The 20,199-nt window shown below is 34.4% G+C and overlaps 1 protein-coding gene across 3 annotated transcripts; it reads right to left on the reverse strand.

The window, feature by feature from the left end:
• Positions 1–2,504: 2,504 nt before the first annotated feature.
• Positions 2,505–20,199, reverse strand: LOC136040551 (large ribosomal subunit protein uL24-like). 3 transcript variants are annotated; one of them, XM_065724761.1, is made up of 4 exons: positions 20,088–20,199; positions 8,820–8,988; positions 5,602–5,742; positions 2,505–2,677 (listed from the first exon to the last, which is right to left on the reverse strand). In XM_065724761.1, exons 2-4 carry the CDS (start codon positions 8,985–8,987, stop codon positions 2,552–2,554), a joined length of 435 nt encoding a protein of 144 aa, XP_065580833.1. In that variant the 5' UTR covers position 8,988; positions 20,088–20,199; the 3' UTR covers positions 2,505–2,551. The 3 variants fall into 3 exon arrangements, with proteins under 3 accessions (XP_065580833.1, XP_065580834.1, XP_065580832.1); XM_065724762.1 differs by having other exon boundaries at positions 20,084–20,102; XM_065724760.1 differs by lacking the exon at positions 20,088–20,199 and adding an exon at positions 14,048–14,066.

A 20,199-nucleotide genomic window follows, 5' to 3' on the forward strand; every position in this document is an offset into this window, starting at 1 on the left:
TCACTAGCTACTCACCTGCAACCAATAAAGGGTTCTCCAAAATCACATATACTTGAAGCTAAATGGTTGGACAGAAATAACCAGACAAAACGGCCGTATTTATTCAGCACAAGTATAATCTACCACCTCCCTTGATTTTGAACTAGGCATTCTTCATACATTAATCATTTTGATCACTATGCACCGGTTTATTCAAGTTCAAAATATTTACAAGAAGACACTAGACTCTCCATGAAAAACAATAATAGGTTACTGTTTGCAAGACCACCCTCTGAAAAATCTGAAGAAGACGCTACGTTTTTCCAGTATTATCGCTAAATGATCCTTAAAAAAACAAAAAGAATTATATTATTCGCAAAACCTTTGAAAAATAGCCAAAACCATTAAAAAGAAACGTTATAGAAATTATCTTAATTACTATAGTGCGTTAATAATATGGTTTCGAAACTATGTCAAACCACTTGGTGTCACGTGAATTTAAAAAAAGAAAAAAACACAAGAAAAATTCTACTTCTAGATGAAAACAATTTTACATTATATTTTAATAAGTAAATCCCGCTAAGGTAAATAAGCGACAATTAATAAAGTCTAGTCTTTAGAATTCAAACCTATAAACAACAGATTTTACGGTATTTTTCCATTAGTGCCATCACCAAAGGCTACTTAAAAACAATCAGGGAGAATATTGCAAATCTAGAGTGTACATTATAGAACTTCGGAGTTAATGTCTTATCTTATTTCCCTGAAATTATTTATTTAAACACCAATGACATCAAAACACAAGCAGAAATTAATAATCTATTTGCTTCAAAGACAGCTATACCTTCAAAGAAAAGCAACGCATTTTCAAGGCGTTCGGAGGCACACGCTGCATGTGCATGTAGCTTATTTAGTTTGTGCACATGTAGCTTATTTTCCAGCCGTATTTCTTTTTTTTTCAATCACGCATCCACTACAACCCAAAACTGCACATGAAGGTCTTTTTCATTAACAGTCTAAGTTTCTTATTTTTTAAAGATACACTTGGTTATAAAAGCTTCCATTTAACCAATTCAAGTAATGAGATTTTATTGTTACCGTCCTTGGTAATTTAAGTTGCCTTAAGTAATTAACCGACGAAAAAATTTGCCTTTCATATTTTTGAGGTGGGAATTTTAAAGTTATTTAATACAAGTTTGATGCATATAGGTTAGGACTCTTTAAAATATTTTTATTCTTCCTTAGATATTTTTTTTAATGTTAGAAACAGTGGTCTGAGGAATTTCATAAGCCCCATTTTTGACAAGCTTCTTTATATTTTATGTTTATATTGTCAACTTGATTCGGATTCGACTACTACTTCGAAAATCTCTTTATTGCTCATTTCGAATGTGGAAGGACGTTTAAAGACTTTCTTTTTTATCAAACTGAGGTTTGTGGCTTACATTCATAAACTTTGCACGACCAGTCTGTTGTCTCTGGTTCTTAAGATACTTGGAAGTTCCATTTTTTTCCCTTTTACAAAATACTATAATGAAGACAGAAGTTCATATCTCCGTTCCTCTCTTATAGAAATAATTTTCATTTCGGAAATGTTTATGCTGCATCTTCGATATGTGAAAAATTACGCAAACAACCGCTTGTCAACAGCTTTGAAAAAATAAAACTTTTCTTTTGTCAGATTCAGGTCCTGTGCACACTTAAAATGAGCTAGATTAAAAATTGCTATCCTGCAGCAAAATTAAACTAAAACTTCTATGAAAGGAGATTAGATTCAATTTTATGCGCTCTGATATAGGAAGATTCTGATGAAACGATTTGAAAATTCTTCCTAAGAATGTACACGACAATCCCTATTTGAAAATCGGCTCATAACCAGTCGATTTAATATTTGGTCAATTTAAAATAAACAGATGGCACTTTTGTATCTTAATTTGTTACAAAACTTGGTATTTACTTGATATGTAAATTTAATTATGTATCATAAAATAAAACCTTATGAATAGACCTTTCCACAAATTCTCAATTTGCCATGGGTCTCAACGTGAGTTTTGTCACAGAGAAGTGTACTTTAAGTTTAGTTATTTCCTTTTTTTAATTAAACCCGATTGAACCTTGAAAAAAAACCCATCAGTTAAAAGAGAATACAAATCGATGTGAAACTGAGCTAAGAAGTCCTATAAAGATTTTGAATAGCTTTAGATTAAACTGAATGTTATTGAGTTGAAAAATAGCTGATGAGCACATTGTAATATATTTTTATAAATTTTTTTTTTCAAAAATATCACAAGCCCTGAAGGACCAAATTAGCTTTTCTGAGTCATCATACAAACTGTTTATGGTCATCCGACACGCATCAGTGACACAGGATAATGAGCACATGAATTTCTGCATTAAATTGAGCATAACCTTTACCTTGACAAAAACCAAGAAGTGCACATACGTACTTCATTTACACGTCTAGGTATAAAAAACAAACAAATACAACCTAGAACCTAAACTCTAGACAAAAGTACAAATAGAGGTAGAGGGTCCGAATATTTTTTATTCAGATAAAAAGCAAAAAGGTGCTTTAAGCCGTTTCCATTTGAGCTTCTCCTTTCCCCTTTTCTTTTCCTTTCACAAGAGCACGACCTTCTGCCCGCCTTTCCAGAATGGCCTTCCTGTCCTTGTCTAGCTTCAGCTTGACAATAACCAGCTGCAACAAGATAAATATTTTAGATATTACGTAGGAACAAATATATTCAGATATATGCGCTTATGTCCTTCATCAAATATTACACATTCTTTTTATTCATTTTTGAGTATTTTCATTTCATACATCGGATATTCAAATAATAAACCTTACTACAAAAACCAAGCCATCATAATTTCAGAAGCAAAACAGAGGCCCGTTACTTTGTTATTCCTTGGGACAAAGGACTTAAGTGAATATTACTTAGATGACCATTCGTTTTTCCCAAAAACTGCACTTCTCATTACATATCTTCATTTCTTTCTCTTATGCGAATTTTTGTAACTATCACGCAAATAATGAGGAGGATCTTGCCTAAGAAATTAACAACAAACAAATACCGTCTTCTTTGGAGATGACCGTTTGCCTGGATGAGCCAATGACACTCAATTGTTTGTTGTTGTTTTTTTTGGTGGGGGGTGGAGGTAAGCATCCTCTATTTTAATTCCAGAAAGATCAAGTGGACGAAGTCATTAATCGGCGGATTATTTTAACAAACGTAGACATATTTTAATAGATAATGCCCCAATCTTTCATTAGACCGTCGGACTATTTCCAGTATTTTTATATAAACCAGTATTTATGTATCGCCGCTGTTGCACTTAACTAAAGCAACTAACCCTTCGTAATAACTGTATTAAAGCCACATATTTCACTCCAAAAGTTGTTTCATCGGTGACTACAATCTTTTAATGGGTTAGACTATATTTACGGAAGTATGCTTCATAAAAGATGAGAATGAACAGGCACGACCGGGATAAAAAAGTTTAAGCACCTTCAAGGTTATTGGTTAGAGATAGCCCCGAAATTAATATATTTTAAAAGAAGTAAGTTAAGAATGGAGAAGAGAACTATTCGCAAATTTTGAGAGAAGGATGATAACTTCTATGACACATCAATTTCTAACATTAAAATGCATTGAAATACTTTTTTTTAATTGTTGATTGACTAGTAACAAAACTATTGGTATAAGGCAACACACGCTGACTGCAAATCATGCTGACTTTCATTGCATAATTAGTACTTATTACCTTTTTTTTTTAATTTTTGTTGATTGACTAGTAACCAACTATGAGTATAAGGCAACCCAAGCTGACTGCAAATCAATACAAATTTATCTAGCCACTTTTTACGACGAATTAGTCACTGGACTAAACCAAGAACAAAAGTGGCCAAATCTAGCTTCAAGTTTGCTTAGAGACATGACTGTCTTTCTGAGGAGTGGGGAGGAAGTGTCTTGTACAATCTTCATCGTATGCTCTGGTTCACCCTGTAGCTGTTTTGCCCATCAAACTTCAAAGTTAATTCTTTTTAGACAAAGCTATTTTGAATTTGGACTAATTTGACAATATTACAGCCAACAGAAAAGAAAATTAGTTAAAAGTTGGGCACAACAGACATATGCTCTGAAAAACATATTACTAAATACACACTAGTGTCTTTTATTGCAAAATTAGTGCTTATTACCTTTTTCTTTAATTTTTATTGTTGATTGACTAGTAACCAACTATAGGTATAAGGCGACCCATGCTGACTGCAAATCAATACTAATTTATCTAGCCACTTTTTACGACGAATTAGTCATTGGACTAAACCGAGAACAAAAGTGGCCAACTCTAGCTTAAAGTTTGCTTAGAGACATGGCTGTCTTTCTGAGGAATGGGGAGGAAATGTCTTGTACAATTTTCAAACTTCAAAGTTAATTCATTTTAGACAAAGCTATTTTGAATTTGGACTAATTTGACAACACTACAACCAACAGAAAAGAAAATTAGTTAAAAGTTGGGCACAACAGACATATGCTCTGAAAAACATATTACTAAATACACACTAAAATTAGTGCTTATTACCTTTTTCTTTAATTTTTATTGTTGATTGACTAGTAACCAACTATAGGTATAAGGCGACCCATGCTGACTGCAAATCAATACTAATTTATCTAGCCACTTTTTACGACGAATTAGTCATTGGACTAAACCGAGACATAAGTGGCCAACTCTAGCTTAAAGTTTGCTTAGAGACATGGCTGTCTTTCTGAGGAATGGGGAGGAAGTGTCTTGTACAATTTTCATTGTATGCTCTGGTTCACCCTTTAGCTATTTTGCCCATCAAACTTCAAAGTTAATTCATTTTAGACAAAGTTATTTTGAATTTGGACTAATTTGACAATACTACAACCAACAGAAAAGAAAATTAGTTAAAAGCTGGGCACAACAGACATATGCTCTATTACTAAATACACACTAGTGGCTTTTATTGCAAAATTAGTGCTTATTACCTTTTTCTTTAATTTTTATTGTTGATTGACTAGTAACCAGATATAGGTATAAGGCGACCCATGCTGACTGCAAATCAATACAAATTTATCTATCCACTTTTTACGACGAGTTAGTCATTGGACTAAATCGAGAACAAAAGTGACTACCTTTTTTGAGGAGTGGAGGGTGGAGGAAGGGACAAATTTTCAAATAAATTCCCTTAACCGTACAAAATTCCCTAAACTGTAAACAAAAGGAAGAAAAGAGCATTGCTTGACGAAGAATTCAGAAAAGTTCAAATTTTATATACAAAAAAAAAAAAAAAAAAAAAAAAAAAAAAAAAAAAAAAAAAAAAACCTTTTTACAGAAACTTTTAAATGAAGCCACAGAACAAAATTATTCACAAAAAAAGAAAACATCAACAACTGACCATTCATTCTATATCAAAAAGTAATTTTAATTCACTATTTTTCTAAATGATTATGAGCAATGTTTTTATTGCAGTTTACACATACATCTTATTTTTGGTTTTTATTTTGTACTTCAATAGTCGAGTTCTAACCAGCCCGTATTAAGAGGGTTGTATTTCTGCTAACATTAAAAAAAAAAAAAAAAAAAAAAAAAACCTACCTTAGATGGGTGGATACCCACATGCACTGTGGTACCATTAGTTTTTTCACGTTGTATCCTTTCAATATAACAGACGAATTTTTTACGGTAACAGGAAATTACTTTGCCAGTTTGCTGACCTTTGAAGTGACCGGATGTGACCTGTAAAAACATTAGTAGAATTTCAACAGCAAGAAGACACCACACAACCACTTATTAAGGTTTATGTCAGTGCAAGAGTTTACAAATACTCTACAAAGATATTTATCAAAATGAATCAGCCATTCAGCCAATACAAGGCAGTTGTGAAACCAGCTCTTGACTTTGGAATCTGCCTTACAGGTCCTTTTTACAAAGGTGATAAGCGGTTGATTGAAGCACATTTCTGGATTTGATGAGAAACCATGTAATGAAAGGCTATCTAGCCTAAAGCTCCCATTTTTGACCTTTCGACGCAAGCGCAGTGATGTGCTACCCACAAACAGATTTGTCGACCAACCCCAAAACAAGCTCTTTACTCAGTTACAAATCGAAAGACAAACACGAGATTACTCTAAGAAGCTTCATAAGCGCAGATTTAACTGTAGAATTAGACCAGACATGCTCAGCCTAAGGGCCAACAGTGATTGGAACTGTTTAAGTGAGGAGACAGTGTCTTCCATATCAGCTGAAGTTTTTAAAAGGAGGCTCGATAAAGAATGGGAAGCCAATCATTCAAGATACAACTGGAGCTGCCCATCATCTAAATAGTGATTAATATGTATTTATATTGAAAAGAATTGGGCAAAGATACTGATGCTGCTTGTCATACGCAAACCAACTTGCATACTCTATCAAAATTTAACATTGTGCTGCGATATCTACTCTAAACTACAGTTTCTGTGGTCACTCTTACCAAGTGAGCTTAAACTGGATCTATCCTAGCACTCTCCTAGTCAGGAGGCATGACACTAGGCTGTAAACACAGTAACAACCCTATTTTTTGTATATTTTGTGTAAAGTGTTGGCCCCCCTTTCAAAAACGGAGCCCAACATAAGACCTTCTTTCGCTCCAGAGTACGAACTAAGGTAATCCCTGGGAGTTTAGTCTTGAGTTTGGTATCTTGAGAAAAGTATATATATGTATAACTTAAGTAGACTACTTAATTACTGAGTAAAATAAAACAGCTGTAAGAACATAAAAAAGTAGTAACTTCAATTACTTAAGAAGCGGTTGAAAAGTAATTTACTTAAGTAATTAATTTAAACAGATTAATAGTTAATTGACTAGTTGTCAAGTATAGAGCCTTGGCTATTTTTACCACACTGAAACATGACTGGTAAGTACAATAATTTAGCTAGTTGTCAGTCACATAAAAGGAAAAAAGATTACAACTTCACTAGGACTTCATTATTGGTCAACTTCCCCCTTGGTCAAAATGCCGCCTATAGCCAGTCTTTCCAGTTTATATTTAGTTTCTTTTCTATTAATCTCATAGTCAGCTTCAAGTTATTCTACCTAAAATAGTGTTGTCCTAACAAATGGCTTTAACTTTCTCTGATACCTTTTTTTTAGAGCACTCTGTCTTCAATAGTAGATCAAGAGATGAGCACTTACCCCCCTCCTGGTTTTGGTGCAATTTTTTCTTGGACAAACAAATAAATAGTCACAATATACAAAAATAATGTTCATATTTTTCTTTCATTTACTGCTTTTGTTATTCTTGTCATGTAACCACAAAAACATATAATTTATTCTTATCAAATTTTCAAGAGCTATTTTAGAATGTATTGCTATTATTGCTTGTTGTTATGTAATATTCTTATTGTAAGATATACCTTCCACGTCAATATTTATGATAGAATAAAATAGTATGTTGTATTTTAATTCATTTACATTTTATGCATAATGGAGTTTTTAAATAATAGATCATACACAAAAAGCATTAAGATTTGAATTAAACAGGTATGGAATCTGAAATTGAGGCTAAGAACATAATTGATAAGGACCTGGAAAATAGATATAATACAAATGATAAAACTGAGATTTAAAAACAAAATGTATTTCTTTTTCCTACTGGGAGGACTACAGCCCCTTTAGTCTCCCCCCTCCCCTGTGGGCGCGCACTTGCTCTTGACTTCCGACGGCTTTAATTTCATACAGGTGTTGATTATATTTTTGCCAAGTCTGCTTAGAATGACCTTTCAATGGATACTAAAATTACTAATCATAGCAAAAAGAAAACTAGGAAACCTCCATTAAGCTGAATTTTAATTTCATTATTGATTACTATTAAAAATTGTCCCATTGCAACTTTAAAAATAGAGAATCTCCTGACAGTAGCTCTAATCATAGTGTGCATTCAGGATGTACCTGCATATCTCGAACATATGCAAAAGATTTATAAGCACCTTCAAAAATAACCCCAAAGATTTCGCATTATTTTTTTAACCTTTGATCTTTATCGTCAATGTCATTGGTTACATTGGGATTTACACTGTACCCTGACCTATGGTTACATTGTATATGAGGGTTCCCTTGGACCAGAAGATTCCGCGTTTAAGTTTCAAACCGTTCAGAGAAAAACGAGCCTTAGACTCTAGTACTTGTATTCCAAAATTATTACCAAGCTGTATCAATTGCTAAGCTTTTCTCAAAGGATTATGAGGGCAATATATGTTAATTAAACTTTGATCTTCAACTCAATAACAGGTAAACTAATGATTTTTGGCAGTCATCTCAAAAGTATATAATGTCAGATACAACTGCTAGGTATAACAATAACAATATACCCTCTTTGCATCCAATTTCCAGAGGCGGTTTTAGAGGGAAGGGTGCAAAGGGGGTATCTGCCCCAGTTGCAAAGTTTTGAATAAATAATCAAATGATTAAAATCATTTGCTACTTTTAGAATTCTTTTCTATTAAAATTAAGTCGAGGGAGGTAATAAATGAAAAAATTAGTAAATTATTAACCAATTAAGAAAATAAAGAACATTATCATTAATTAATAAATTGAAAATAATAGTGTTAATAAATGAAATTTTTTTTTATAATTTGGTCAAGATTTTGTGGGAGGCAGGGGGACACAAATCAAGATTTTACCCCAGGCAGAGGAGAGGTCAGAACCACCACTGCCAATTGTCCTAGGAACACCATTTTTGTACTTTTTGAAAGTTTTTCAAATTATGTTTATAATACTAGTAAAAAGGCTTAGCCACAACTAAGAATCTTTAAAGTGAAAACCATAAACTATTTACCATAACTTCATCATCCTTCCTGATAGGAATACTCCTAACTCCATATTTGGATCTCAATTCTTTAGAAAGGGGAGATGACATCATCCTTCTCCTAATATGAGATGGAGCCTGAAAGTGCCTCTTTCGGCTCTTCCTTCTAGATGATGATACATTGGGATTGAGCTTCATCCTGTCAACAAAATCATCAGTTATTTTATCATATAAAGGTCCTATGTTGAAAAAAAGCTACCTAACATTCATTTTCTCAAGAAAAGACTGCCCACAAGGCATGAGAAATCCTTGATGGTCTAAAATAATAGCAATAACCGAATCATAATTCAAATACAAAATAAAACAAAAGCCATATACACATTTGATGTAAAAAAATAAATAGCTACAGGATACTAAAATAATGGATTTATTTTCAACTACCATGTACTTATTTGCCAATTTCAGCTGCAATGGAAGTAGCTTATCATCCCCATTAACAGAGTTCTTGTTATAAAAATTTAACATAATGGAATAAAAACATGCTAAAATTGGATTGTCAATTTCATCTTAATATAATGAAGACCGACCAGCCAAGAAAGCTGTCTGGTACAGAGCTCTTTCTAAAATGTGTCACATTATCAGGGAAGATATTTCAGCGAGTTTTAGTGGACTGACAATTTAACCAAGATTTTATCATCAGGTCATGTTTACTTCATTTCAGGTTCACTAGACATAATACCCTAAGGCTATTTTCACAAGAAATATACTGGACTCCAAAATATTCAGGGGATTGACAACTGTGTTGAAAGCCATGAAACTATGATATAAATCAGAACTAAGTTGCAATACCTGAGAAAAAAACCCATCAATCTCAACAAGTTGTTGGTGACAGATTAGGTTATAAACACATTTCTGAGATTTATATCCTAATCTAACCAGATCTACCTTTAGCTTTTACCGTCAAACCTTGCATAAGACTGACAAAGCTGGCTGAGTCCAAGCAGAGAACATGGATTTTTTGACATTCAATAGTGAATGTTGACATTTACCAGATTTTGGCCTATCAATGTAACATGTACACAGAATTGTAACAAAAAGCTGAAGAAGAATTCTTAGTCAAATGGTTTTCCCTTGATGACCACTCAATAGAAAATTCTCAACCCTGCCAGATTTGAGATCAGGTCAAATCTGCATTAGACAACATCTGAGATACATTGTCACCAATAACGCTTCATACATTACAAGATCCTCTTAATTCTCTCAAACTTACGAAAGCACCTGGCTAATGGACAGCTCAGACAGCGTTTGTTAAGTTGTTTGCAAAGTGTGTTTCCATTAAGTTTTCACTGCTCATTTGAGCCTTGTACTTCACATGCGTTTTGAGCAGCAAACTATTCAAATTTCTGAAGCATTTCATATTTCGGAAAAAAAGTCTTGAAGATAGAAGGACCTTGGGTTGTGAGTATAGTTTAATGAGGCATAAGGGTGTGTTACATATTAAATTTTCAGGATCAAGCATATCAAAATTCTCTGGTCTTTCCTATTTTCTTGTGAAGTTGACAGTGTTTTCAATGCAGACCCTGTCTGTGTTTTCTTTGAGAAGACTGGCATATGACAGGCTTCTTTCAGACTAGAAAAATCAGCATGTCTTCAGTTTCCTGATTCCACATTTCCAAATCTGTTTAAAAGTTTTGCTCCGGAACTCTTTCCCTATTGGTCAACTTTATGAACTTTACAAAAAAAGTTAACTAAAGTTAAACTTTACAAACTTTGCAAACGACTTTACAAACACTGTCTGAGCTGTTCTTTAGAAGGTATTTTTGATACAGCTATTAAAAAAATACCACATTTTAGCTTCCACTGCTTAAAATATACAATGCATGTTTGAATATCAAGTATTTTCCAAAGAATTGAAAAAACTTTAGTTTTAGCTTTTCTATAATTTAGAATAAAAAAAAAACTAAAAGAATTTAAAAAGCCTGGATCCTTCAGTTTGTATCTGATCACATTGACCTTCAAGTTGTAAGAAATTCTCCTAATTATAAATTGACAGAAATTGTTAATGGTCACTGTGAACTGAAGTCGTTTTTATTTAGAATTTAAAAAATAATTATTCCACTTTTGACTATGGTGATGAAAAAACTCTGAGTGTAAACTTATTGAAAATACAAGAATCAAAATACAATTAAACTACAAGTTTTCTCATGCTTATTTTTTAAATACTTCAACTTATCCACTCATAACAAGACCCTTTGTGAAACTGCCAAACAAGACACATTCAGATGGGGCCCAGAGCATGACAAAGGTCTGCCTGAGTTCAAATTTTCCATTGTCTCAAATACATCATTCTTTGACAACACTAATAAAAATATGAGATTGAAAGATGATGCCTCATGCTAAGGCTTGGGAGCTAATCTTAGCTGCAGTATGGAAGTTGCTACCTAAGCATCTCATGCACTTAATTAAATACAAAAAAACAAGTTTTTTCAACTGAAAGTAAGGAGTGACATCAAAACTTAAAACGGACAGAAATTACTTCGTATATGAAAGAGGCTGCTTCCTCATCAACGCCCCGCTCTTTACGCTAAAGTTTGACTCTTTCTCTCAATTATTCTTTCTAAAACAGTAAAAAACTTTAGCGTAAAGAGCGGGGCGTTGATGAGGAAGCAGACTCTTTCATATACGAAGTAATTTCTGTCCGTTTTAAGTTTTGATGTCACTCCTTACTTTCAGTTGAAAAAACTTGTTTTTTTGTATTTAATTTCTGAACGTTTTTGAATCAATGCATGTTTTGATTTTGGCTCTCCGCAGAGGAATAATCAAAACGAAATTTGAATATTTTTTTTTTGGGGGGGGGGGGGCTAAATGGCTTTCTCATAATTTTGAGAAAAAAAGAGCGGGGGCGAAGCCTAGTTGCCCTCCGATTTTTTGGTTAATTAAAAAGGCAACTAGAACTTTTAATTTTTTACGAATCTTTTTATTGGTAAAAGATTTACGTAGCTTATAAATTAGCTTACGTAAAGAACTTTTGTATTCTCATGTTTTTATTACATATATGAGGGGATTCGCCCCATCGTCAGTACCTCGCTCTTTACACTAAAGCTTAAATTTTATCCCAATTCATTAAGAATGACCCCTGAATCACAAAAGCCGTAGAATAAATAGTTGAAATTACTAAAAATACTTTAGCGTAAAGAGCTAGGTATCATAAGGAGGTGAGCCCCTTATATGGGTAATAATTTCTGTTTGTTTTAAGTTTTATTGCTGTTCCTTACTTCCAGGTGAAAAAGCTTTTTCACATTTATTTTTTTAAATAATGCTAGTAAATCCTGCTCTCCCTTCATGGAAGTTTTCTTTTCCCATGACAAATTCTCGATGGAAAGTTCCCCCAGCATATCCCCTCTTCTCAACCCCTCCCCCCAACCAAAAAAATCCTCCTGAAAACGCCTGTATACTTCCCAATAACCATTACTATATGTAAGCACAGGTCAAAGTTTGTAACTTGTTGCCCCTCCCACGGGGACTGTGGTGGAGTAAGTCGTCCCCAAAGACATAGTTATAAGGTTTTTCGACTACGCTGAATAAAATGGCTATCTCAGAATTTTGATCCGTTGACTTTGGGAAAATAATTAGCGTGGGAGGGGGCCTAGGTGCCCTCAATTTTTTTGGTTACTTAAAAAGGGCACTAGAACTTTTCATTTCCGTTAGAATGAGCCCTCTTGCAACATTCTAGGACAACTGGGTCGATACGATCACCCCTGGGGAAAAAAAAAACAAAAAAAACAAACAAAAAAACAAATAAACACGCATCCATGATCTGCCTTCTGGCAAAAAATACAAAATTCCACATTTTTGTAGATAGGAGCTCGAAACTTCTACAATAGGGTTCTCTGATACGCTGAATCTGATGGTGTGATTTTCGTTAAGATTCTATGACTTTTAGGGGGTGTTTCCCCCTATTTTCTAAAATAACGCAAATTTTCTCAGGCTCGTAACTTTTGATGGGTAAGACTAAACTTGATGAAACTTATATATTTAAAACCAGCATTAAAATGCGATTCTTTTGATATAGCTATTGGTATCAAAATTCCATTTTTTAGAGTTTTGGTTACTATTGAGCTGGGTCGCTCCTTACTACAGTTCGTTACCACGAACTGTTTGATAAGGCTGAACAAGTATTTCAACTTGAAAGAGCTTTAGGCAAATGTCTATAACTACAAGCATTTTGACCATTACTTGTATAGAAGAGGTAAAAGTGTCATTATTGATTATCAACCACTGGAAACTTTTGTTGGCAATCTAATCCCCCCCCCCTGAAATTCAAAGATTCAAGTTGCAACTCTAGCCTTATGATTTCTGCCGGCAAGTTTGTCCCAGATCAGAATTTCCACTGCTGCCTTTTCAGGCTGCACTAACCAGACACAGACAATAAACTGCAGAAGGAAATAGATGTATATGTAAACCAAGCCATCAAACATACCAGCGAGCAACAACAAATTGACATAAATGGAACTGCCTTTCCATCACAAACAAAGCAACACACTTAAAAAACATAGGAAAATTTTTCCCAAGACAGTGGAATTCAATTCAGAAAATATTTTCGCCCTAAGTCCAAGGGCTGTCTTCAGTACAACACAAGCAAAAGTATAAAAAAGAAACTTACATTAAATACAAACTTTAAAACTAAAATACTTTTAAAACCTTTCATCACTCTCAACATGGGCAAAACCCTGGCAACTAGAATTTTATATTTAGAAATGTTACATGATAGATTTTGGAGCAAATAAGCCTAAGAGCCAATACTTTATGGACTCCAATGATGGTTCCAAACAGCCACTGCAAAAAAGATCTGGGAGTCTTGGCTGAAGATGAACTCATATACAATTTACACATGCAGTCTGTTGTAGTAAAAGCCAACCAAACTCTCAGTCTAATAAAGAGAATGTTCTACAGTAGATTCCCAGCAGTAATTACTAGGCTCCTAAAGGACATGATCCAAAATAAGTTAGAATGTGGGCTGACCATTGCTATTGCAGTTAACAAGCTTTATCAATTAATTCTTTAGACAAAGACTAGTTTGTACCAAATGCAGGCTGAGTCTTTCCAAACTCTGTGAGACCCCCCCCCCCCCCTTGAAGTTGCTTGTCAGAATGAGGATATTGCCATTTTCACCATTGACTCATCCTCTACTCATGACACCACCAATGGAAAAAAAAACTACTTATATGAGGTATCTGTTCAGACTGAACTATACTTACATTCTACCAGTGATAATACAACATATCCAAAATCCTGTGTTAAAGATTTTGCATGGAAGGCAGAAATCTGCTCTACTAATCTTGAAATTCTTAAACCAGAGTCTGTGTTGTGGCTTTTGAAATTAAAAGGCAGACTAGAAGAGACATTAAGGTACATTTTGTCCATCATTACTGACCCCATATTTGTAATACTGGTCAAGTGCAGTTGAACTTGCGCCAAACCAGGTTATTAGCAATGCCACTGACCAGAATAATCAAGAAAAAAATATTGAAGTTGAATCAGTTATTTATGAACAAAGTAATCCCACAGACATAGCTTCTATTACTATGGTAACAGAACAAATGCCCAAATATACAAGCAGCTAACTGGCTTCTGATTGTATGCTGAAATCACTGTTATTTTGTTATATTGATATGCTGAACAACACTGTTATTTTAAGGTTAATGTTAGTTTAAGGTTAAACCTAACAAGGTTAATTCTAAAGCATATGCAGATAATTATATAGTAATTGTTTTTGACAAACTTGTGAAAATTCAAATGAAAGATAACACAACAATAAGCAGGTGAAAAATGTGAGAAGTAACCATTTAATTCATGGCCTCTGTAAGTTTCATAAGCAGTGCAAGTTTTTACATATTTGTCATAATTTTATGTTAGGTATTTGTATGTCCAATAAATTCAGTTTTGATCATGATGACTTTTGTCCTGTTTTAACTTATATTGACAATTGTGCTTAATTGTGTTGTTTTGCTCATGTATCACCAGTGGCAGAGGATAGGTTTAAAATCTAACCTTCTTAAGATCAATGCCAAAAGCATTTACAACCCCCTCATCCCCTGGGTATGTTCCAGTCTTATTCCTCTGCATATCCAATGCAAAGCAGCATACCCCAGGAATCCATCCCTTAGAAGTCTCCTCTGTCCCAGATATGTGTATGTGACCAGTGAACCCAACCCCCCAGATCACACTACCCAATTTGGACTATTCTCAAACCTCCCCTTACTCACATCCCTTGCAAAAATCTATATCCCATAGACAAAACTCCTCTCCATGCATCCAAGAATTTGATAACTGGTTCTGGCCTTCATCTGTCTTTTACCCAATAAATGTGACCCTTCTCCCAAACCCTACACTCTACTTCACTTTCCCAGCATCATCTTGCTTTACCATCCCTCCCTATAAAGAACACTCCAAATTTGACTTCTTCTTGTATCACCAGAAAACCTTTCCCTCACCCCTTGCACTTTATTCCCTATGGGTACCCTAACAATGTACTCTGGTTTGAGAGTCCCTACATGCAAGATTTATCCTGTAATAAATAGTCTACCCCAAAAATTATCCACACCATCCACAGACCAAATTTAAAACCCACCCAAGAATTACAGAATTCAACAACAGTCACATTTCCCCAGACACTTTAAATTTCCAAAATTTTTAATCACTAACACCAAAAGTCTTAATTTTGACAAACTTACTGAACTCAAGATGCTATCAGAATTAAATCAAATTGACATTATAGCTGTTACAGAGGTACAGTCTCATGACCAAAAGGTTTCTTTGTTTGTCAAATTATTCATAATTTATTAAGCTCCATCCTTTGGATTACCCACTTGCAAAAAGAAGGTGGTGTCATGTTTTTTTTACTAAATGCAACCTTTTCTCTTAAATTATTCCTGTTCCAAATTTATATGAGTACAATTGAATCCTATGGCTAAGTATTAGACCTAAAGTACTCCCTGTCCCTATAATATCATTGCAATAGCTGTCTTCTTTCACTTGCAAAGCCAAAATATTAATGCAAAACACAAATTTCTCCAGCAGTTGCAGACCAGTGTTGATTATGTTATCTCTAAGTACAAAACACTGGACTTTTTCTGGTTGGTGATGCTGTTGAACTTAAGATGAATTGAATTTGCCCCTCTTTAAAAGTTAAGAAAATAGTTAAAATACAAACAACTAGGGGTAGTACCTCTCTAGATGTTATTCTAACTAACCTGAATAATTTTTAGTCCTCCCCTGAGCTTTGCCTCCATTGGGTGGGAGTTATCATTTTCCATCCCCCTGTCCCCCTCTTTTAATTTTAAGCAAGGGAATTTTCTGACAAATAGAAATTTGTAGATGACCTAACAGTTGTTGAAACCTGCTACTGAAACTTAGTAAGCAACCCTATAAGTATCCTCAACGATATTGCAGATGATGTTGTGGACATGAGAGTATATCCCTTCAAATCTAGGATAATACCAATACGTTTCCTTAACCCTATCCCCCCAGATATTTCTCTGTCTTCCTTAAATTACTTAGGGTTACAATTTCCTCTAATTTAAAGTGGTTTATCCATGTTAAAGATATTGTCCATATAGCTAATGTTGCCATGTCTCTCCTTAAGCCCTTGAATAGATACAATGTCCCCCCTTTTTATTCTTTAAGGATCTATACTTCCTCTGTCCACCTGCATCTTGAAAATGCTTGTCCAGTTTGGCATCTTCAGTGATGAATCAGAAAAAATTGAATCCATTCAAAAAAGAGCCATGAGAATAATTTTTTAAAGAAGCTAAGGTACCATACTTGCTCCTTCTACAAAAAGGCCAAGTTGGAAACCTTTGACACACAGGAGAAGAATATTGTGCCTTTTTTTTGCAAAAACACAATAATAAATCTTTACATGGAAACATTTTTTGCTTTTTTTTTACTTTCTAATTTTATTGTTTTTGGCATTGTTTGACCAGTTTTTTATGGCACTTGGTATTAACCAAGTGACATATAGCAATTGCAAATTCTGTTGGTCTCTCTGTCTGTCAGTCCTGGTTTTGCTACTTTAGGCAATTCCAGGTAAGCTAGGACAATGAAATTTGGCAGGCTCATCAGGGACTGGGCCAGATTAAATCAGAAATAGTCGTTTTCCCGATTTGACCATCTGGGGGGGGGGGGGCATTTAATTCAGAAAAAAATAGAAAAATGAAGTATTTTTAACTTATGAATGGTTGATCAGATCTTAATGAAATTTGATGTTTGGAAGGATATCATGTCTCGGAGCTGTCATTTTAAATCCCAACTGGATCTGTTGACACTGGGGGGGGGAGGGGGAAACCTAAAATCTTGGAAAACATTTAGAATGGAGGGATTGGGATGAAACTTTTGTGGGAAAAATAAGCACAAGTCCTAGATACTTGATTAACATAACCGGAATGGATCCACCCTCTTTGGGGTGGTTGGGAAGGGGGGGGGGGTTAATTTTGAAAAAAAAAATTAGAAAAAATAAGGTATTTTTAACTTACAAACGGGTGATTGGGTCTCAATGAAATTTGACATTTAGAAGGATATTGTGTCTCAAAGCTCTTATAATAAATCCCAACTGGATCTGGTGACATTGGGGGGGGGGACCTAAAATCATGAAAAACACTTAGATTGGAGGGATTGGGATGAAACTTGGTGGTAAAAATAAGCAGAAGTCTTAGATACATGATTGACATAATTGGAATGGATCCATTCCAGAATTACCCCCCTGGTAATTCTGAAAAATTAGAAAAAATGACATATTTTTAACTTACAAAGGAGTGATCAGATCTTCATGAAACATCATATTTAGAAGGACCTTGTAACTCAGATCTCTTATTTTAAATCTCCAACAAATCCAGCATCATTAGGGGGAGGGGTGTACTGGAAATCTTAGAAAATACTTAAAGCAGAGATCAGGATGAAACTGGATGGGAAGAATAAAAACCTGTCTAAGATACATGACTGATATAACTGGACTGGATCTGCTCTCTTTGGTGGAGTTGGGGGGTGGGGGGTAATTTGGAAAAATGAGGTATTTGTAACTTACAAAAGGATGACCAGATCTTAATGAAATTTGATATTTAGAAGGATGTTGTGATTTAAAGCTCTAATTTTAAATTCAGACCAGATTGGGGGAGTTCAAGGGGGAAACCAGAATTCTTATGAAAATTGGGGTATTTTTATATTATGAATAGGTGATCGGATCTTTACCTTAAATTGCAGCTTGGAGTGATATAAGGATTATCTATCCTTGTTATGCTCCATGAGAAAAAAGAATTCATTTGGTGTAGATGTGGCTGTTAGATTAGACTCTTGTGGAGGACTCTGCAGCTTCCCAATTGTAAAGGAACTCCTGGCAGAGCCATTCCCTATCAAGGTGGGACTTGAACATGTCAGTTGAAGTAGCAGAAACTGTTTCTTTGGAAACATCTTAATGAAACTTGATAATAAAAAATAAATAAATAAATATATTGGAAAAATATATATATAGAAGGATCTTATATATATATATATATATATATAGAAGGATCTTATGTCTCAGATGCTCCATTTTCAACTTGAATTGGATCCAGGGACATAGGGGGTTGGAGGAGGGAAACATAAATCTTAGAAAACATTGAGAGTGGAGAGATCAGGATGAAACTTGATGGGAAGAATAAAAACCTGTCTAAGATACAAGACTGACATAACCAGACCAGATCTACTTTGGTAGAGTTGGGGGGGGGGGGGCGGTGTGGTTTTGAAAATTGAAGTATTTGTAACCTACAAAGGGGTTCTAGATACATAATTGGAATGGATCTGTTGTCTTTGGAGGAGCTGGGGTGTGTGTGTGTTAATTTGGAAAAATTAAGGCATTTTTAACTTAAGAACAGGATAGATATCAGAACAACATTCCTCAAAATAACAAATCACTACATCAAGATGACCTTAATTAACTATGAGAAGATTAGAGTGTATCTTGGCAGCATTGCATGAGATGATGTCTTATCTGGCTCACTAAAACAGCATTGTGCTTGATGAAGCCAAGACTAACCCATAACAGTTTTTGTAGTATGGCAGTATGTTCATTTTAATAGACAATGTATTAAAAACTGATAACCAAGCAAGATGGAGAAGTTATAGAGACTAATACACTTACTTACATTCTCCACCAAACTACAATATAAAAGCCTCAATGAAAAAGTATCATGACATCATCTGCAGATGTCCTTAAACATTTATAAGAAGTTGAATGCTAACCAGTTTGTAAGACCTGATAATAAACATCTCAGACTACTAAATGAAATAGCAGAAGTGATAGCAGACCCCCTCACAAAAATCTTTCAGACATAACTTACTTCTAGAGCTCCCTACAGACTGAAAAGTAGCTAACATAACCCCAGTATTAAAAAAAGGTGACTGAATCAAGTCTCAAAATTATTGACCTATCAGCCTAACTTCAGTTGTGGTTAATATGCTTGAATGCATTGTCGGTGATTCAATTCTTGAACATTAAACCACAAACAAGATCTTGTCACCCAAGCAGCATGGATTCTAGTCAGGCACATCAAAAAAATAATTTCAAACCCAATTGCCCAAAGACATCCAGTTGATCTACTGTTGCTGGACTTTCATCACATAGGCTAGCCTATATAGGCTACCTACACTTCAAGGTAAGCATTTTGGGGCATAAGGGAGGGGGAAGTCCTTTTCCAAAACAACTGATGGTCTTTTTTGGATTAAGAATGAAATTTGGATTTAGAGGTATGTCTGTCTTAGCTGCCTCATTAGTGAGTTTGAAAATTTACCCAATGGTTTACCCCTCAGAAGGTAACACTATAAAATTCAGAAAACAACTTTTAAAATATTGAAGAGCCTATGCTACTTAATTATATCACTTCTAAGAGCATTTCATTTAAAATAGCCCCCCCCCCCTTTGCTAATGGTCCAATACACGACCCAACATAAATATTCTCCATGAATTTTCTCTTTACTTTGTGCCATTAATGTTACTTTTCAATTCATTAATAAAATACGTAAGAAAAACTAAGTGAATTTAAAAAGCAGGCTAGTTGCTTGACCATTAGGGAATTGTGTGAAGTTAGAAAGAAGTCCCAGCTCTTTTTGTCCAAAATACACATAATGACTCAGTTTGGTTATTTTACCTTCAAACATCCACCACATTATCAGGGAAGATAACATATTGCGTCAAATCATTTTAAAGCATATACTGAATGAACTTTTGAAGATTAAGTACGATAAATTAATAGATTTAATACCCACTTATATCTCAATTTTAACCTTAGTGGTTGCTGTTGTATCACCAATTTTATAAAGCTGCGTTTAGTGTAGAGCTGAGTTGGCGGACAATCGGCATTTTGAGTAAGGTCTCGTC

Source organism: Artemia franciscana, chromosome 21, assembly GCF_032884065.1.
Source record: "Artemia franciscana chromosome 21, ASM3288406v1, whole genome shotgun sequence".
Taxonomy (NCBI): Eukaryota; Metazoa; Arthropoda; class Branchiopoda; order Anostraca; family Artemiidae; genus Artemia; species Artemia franciscana.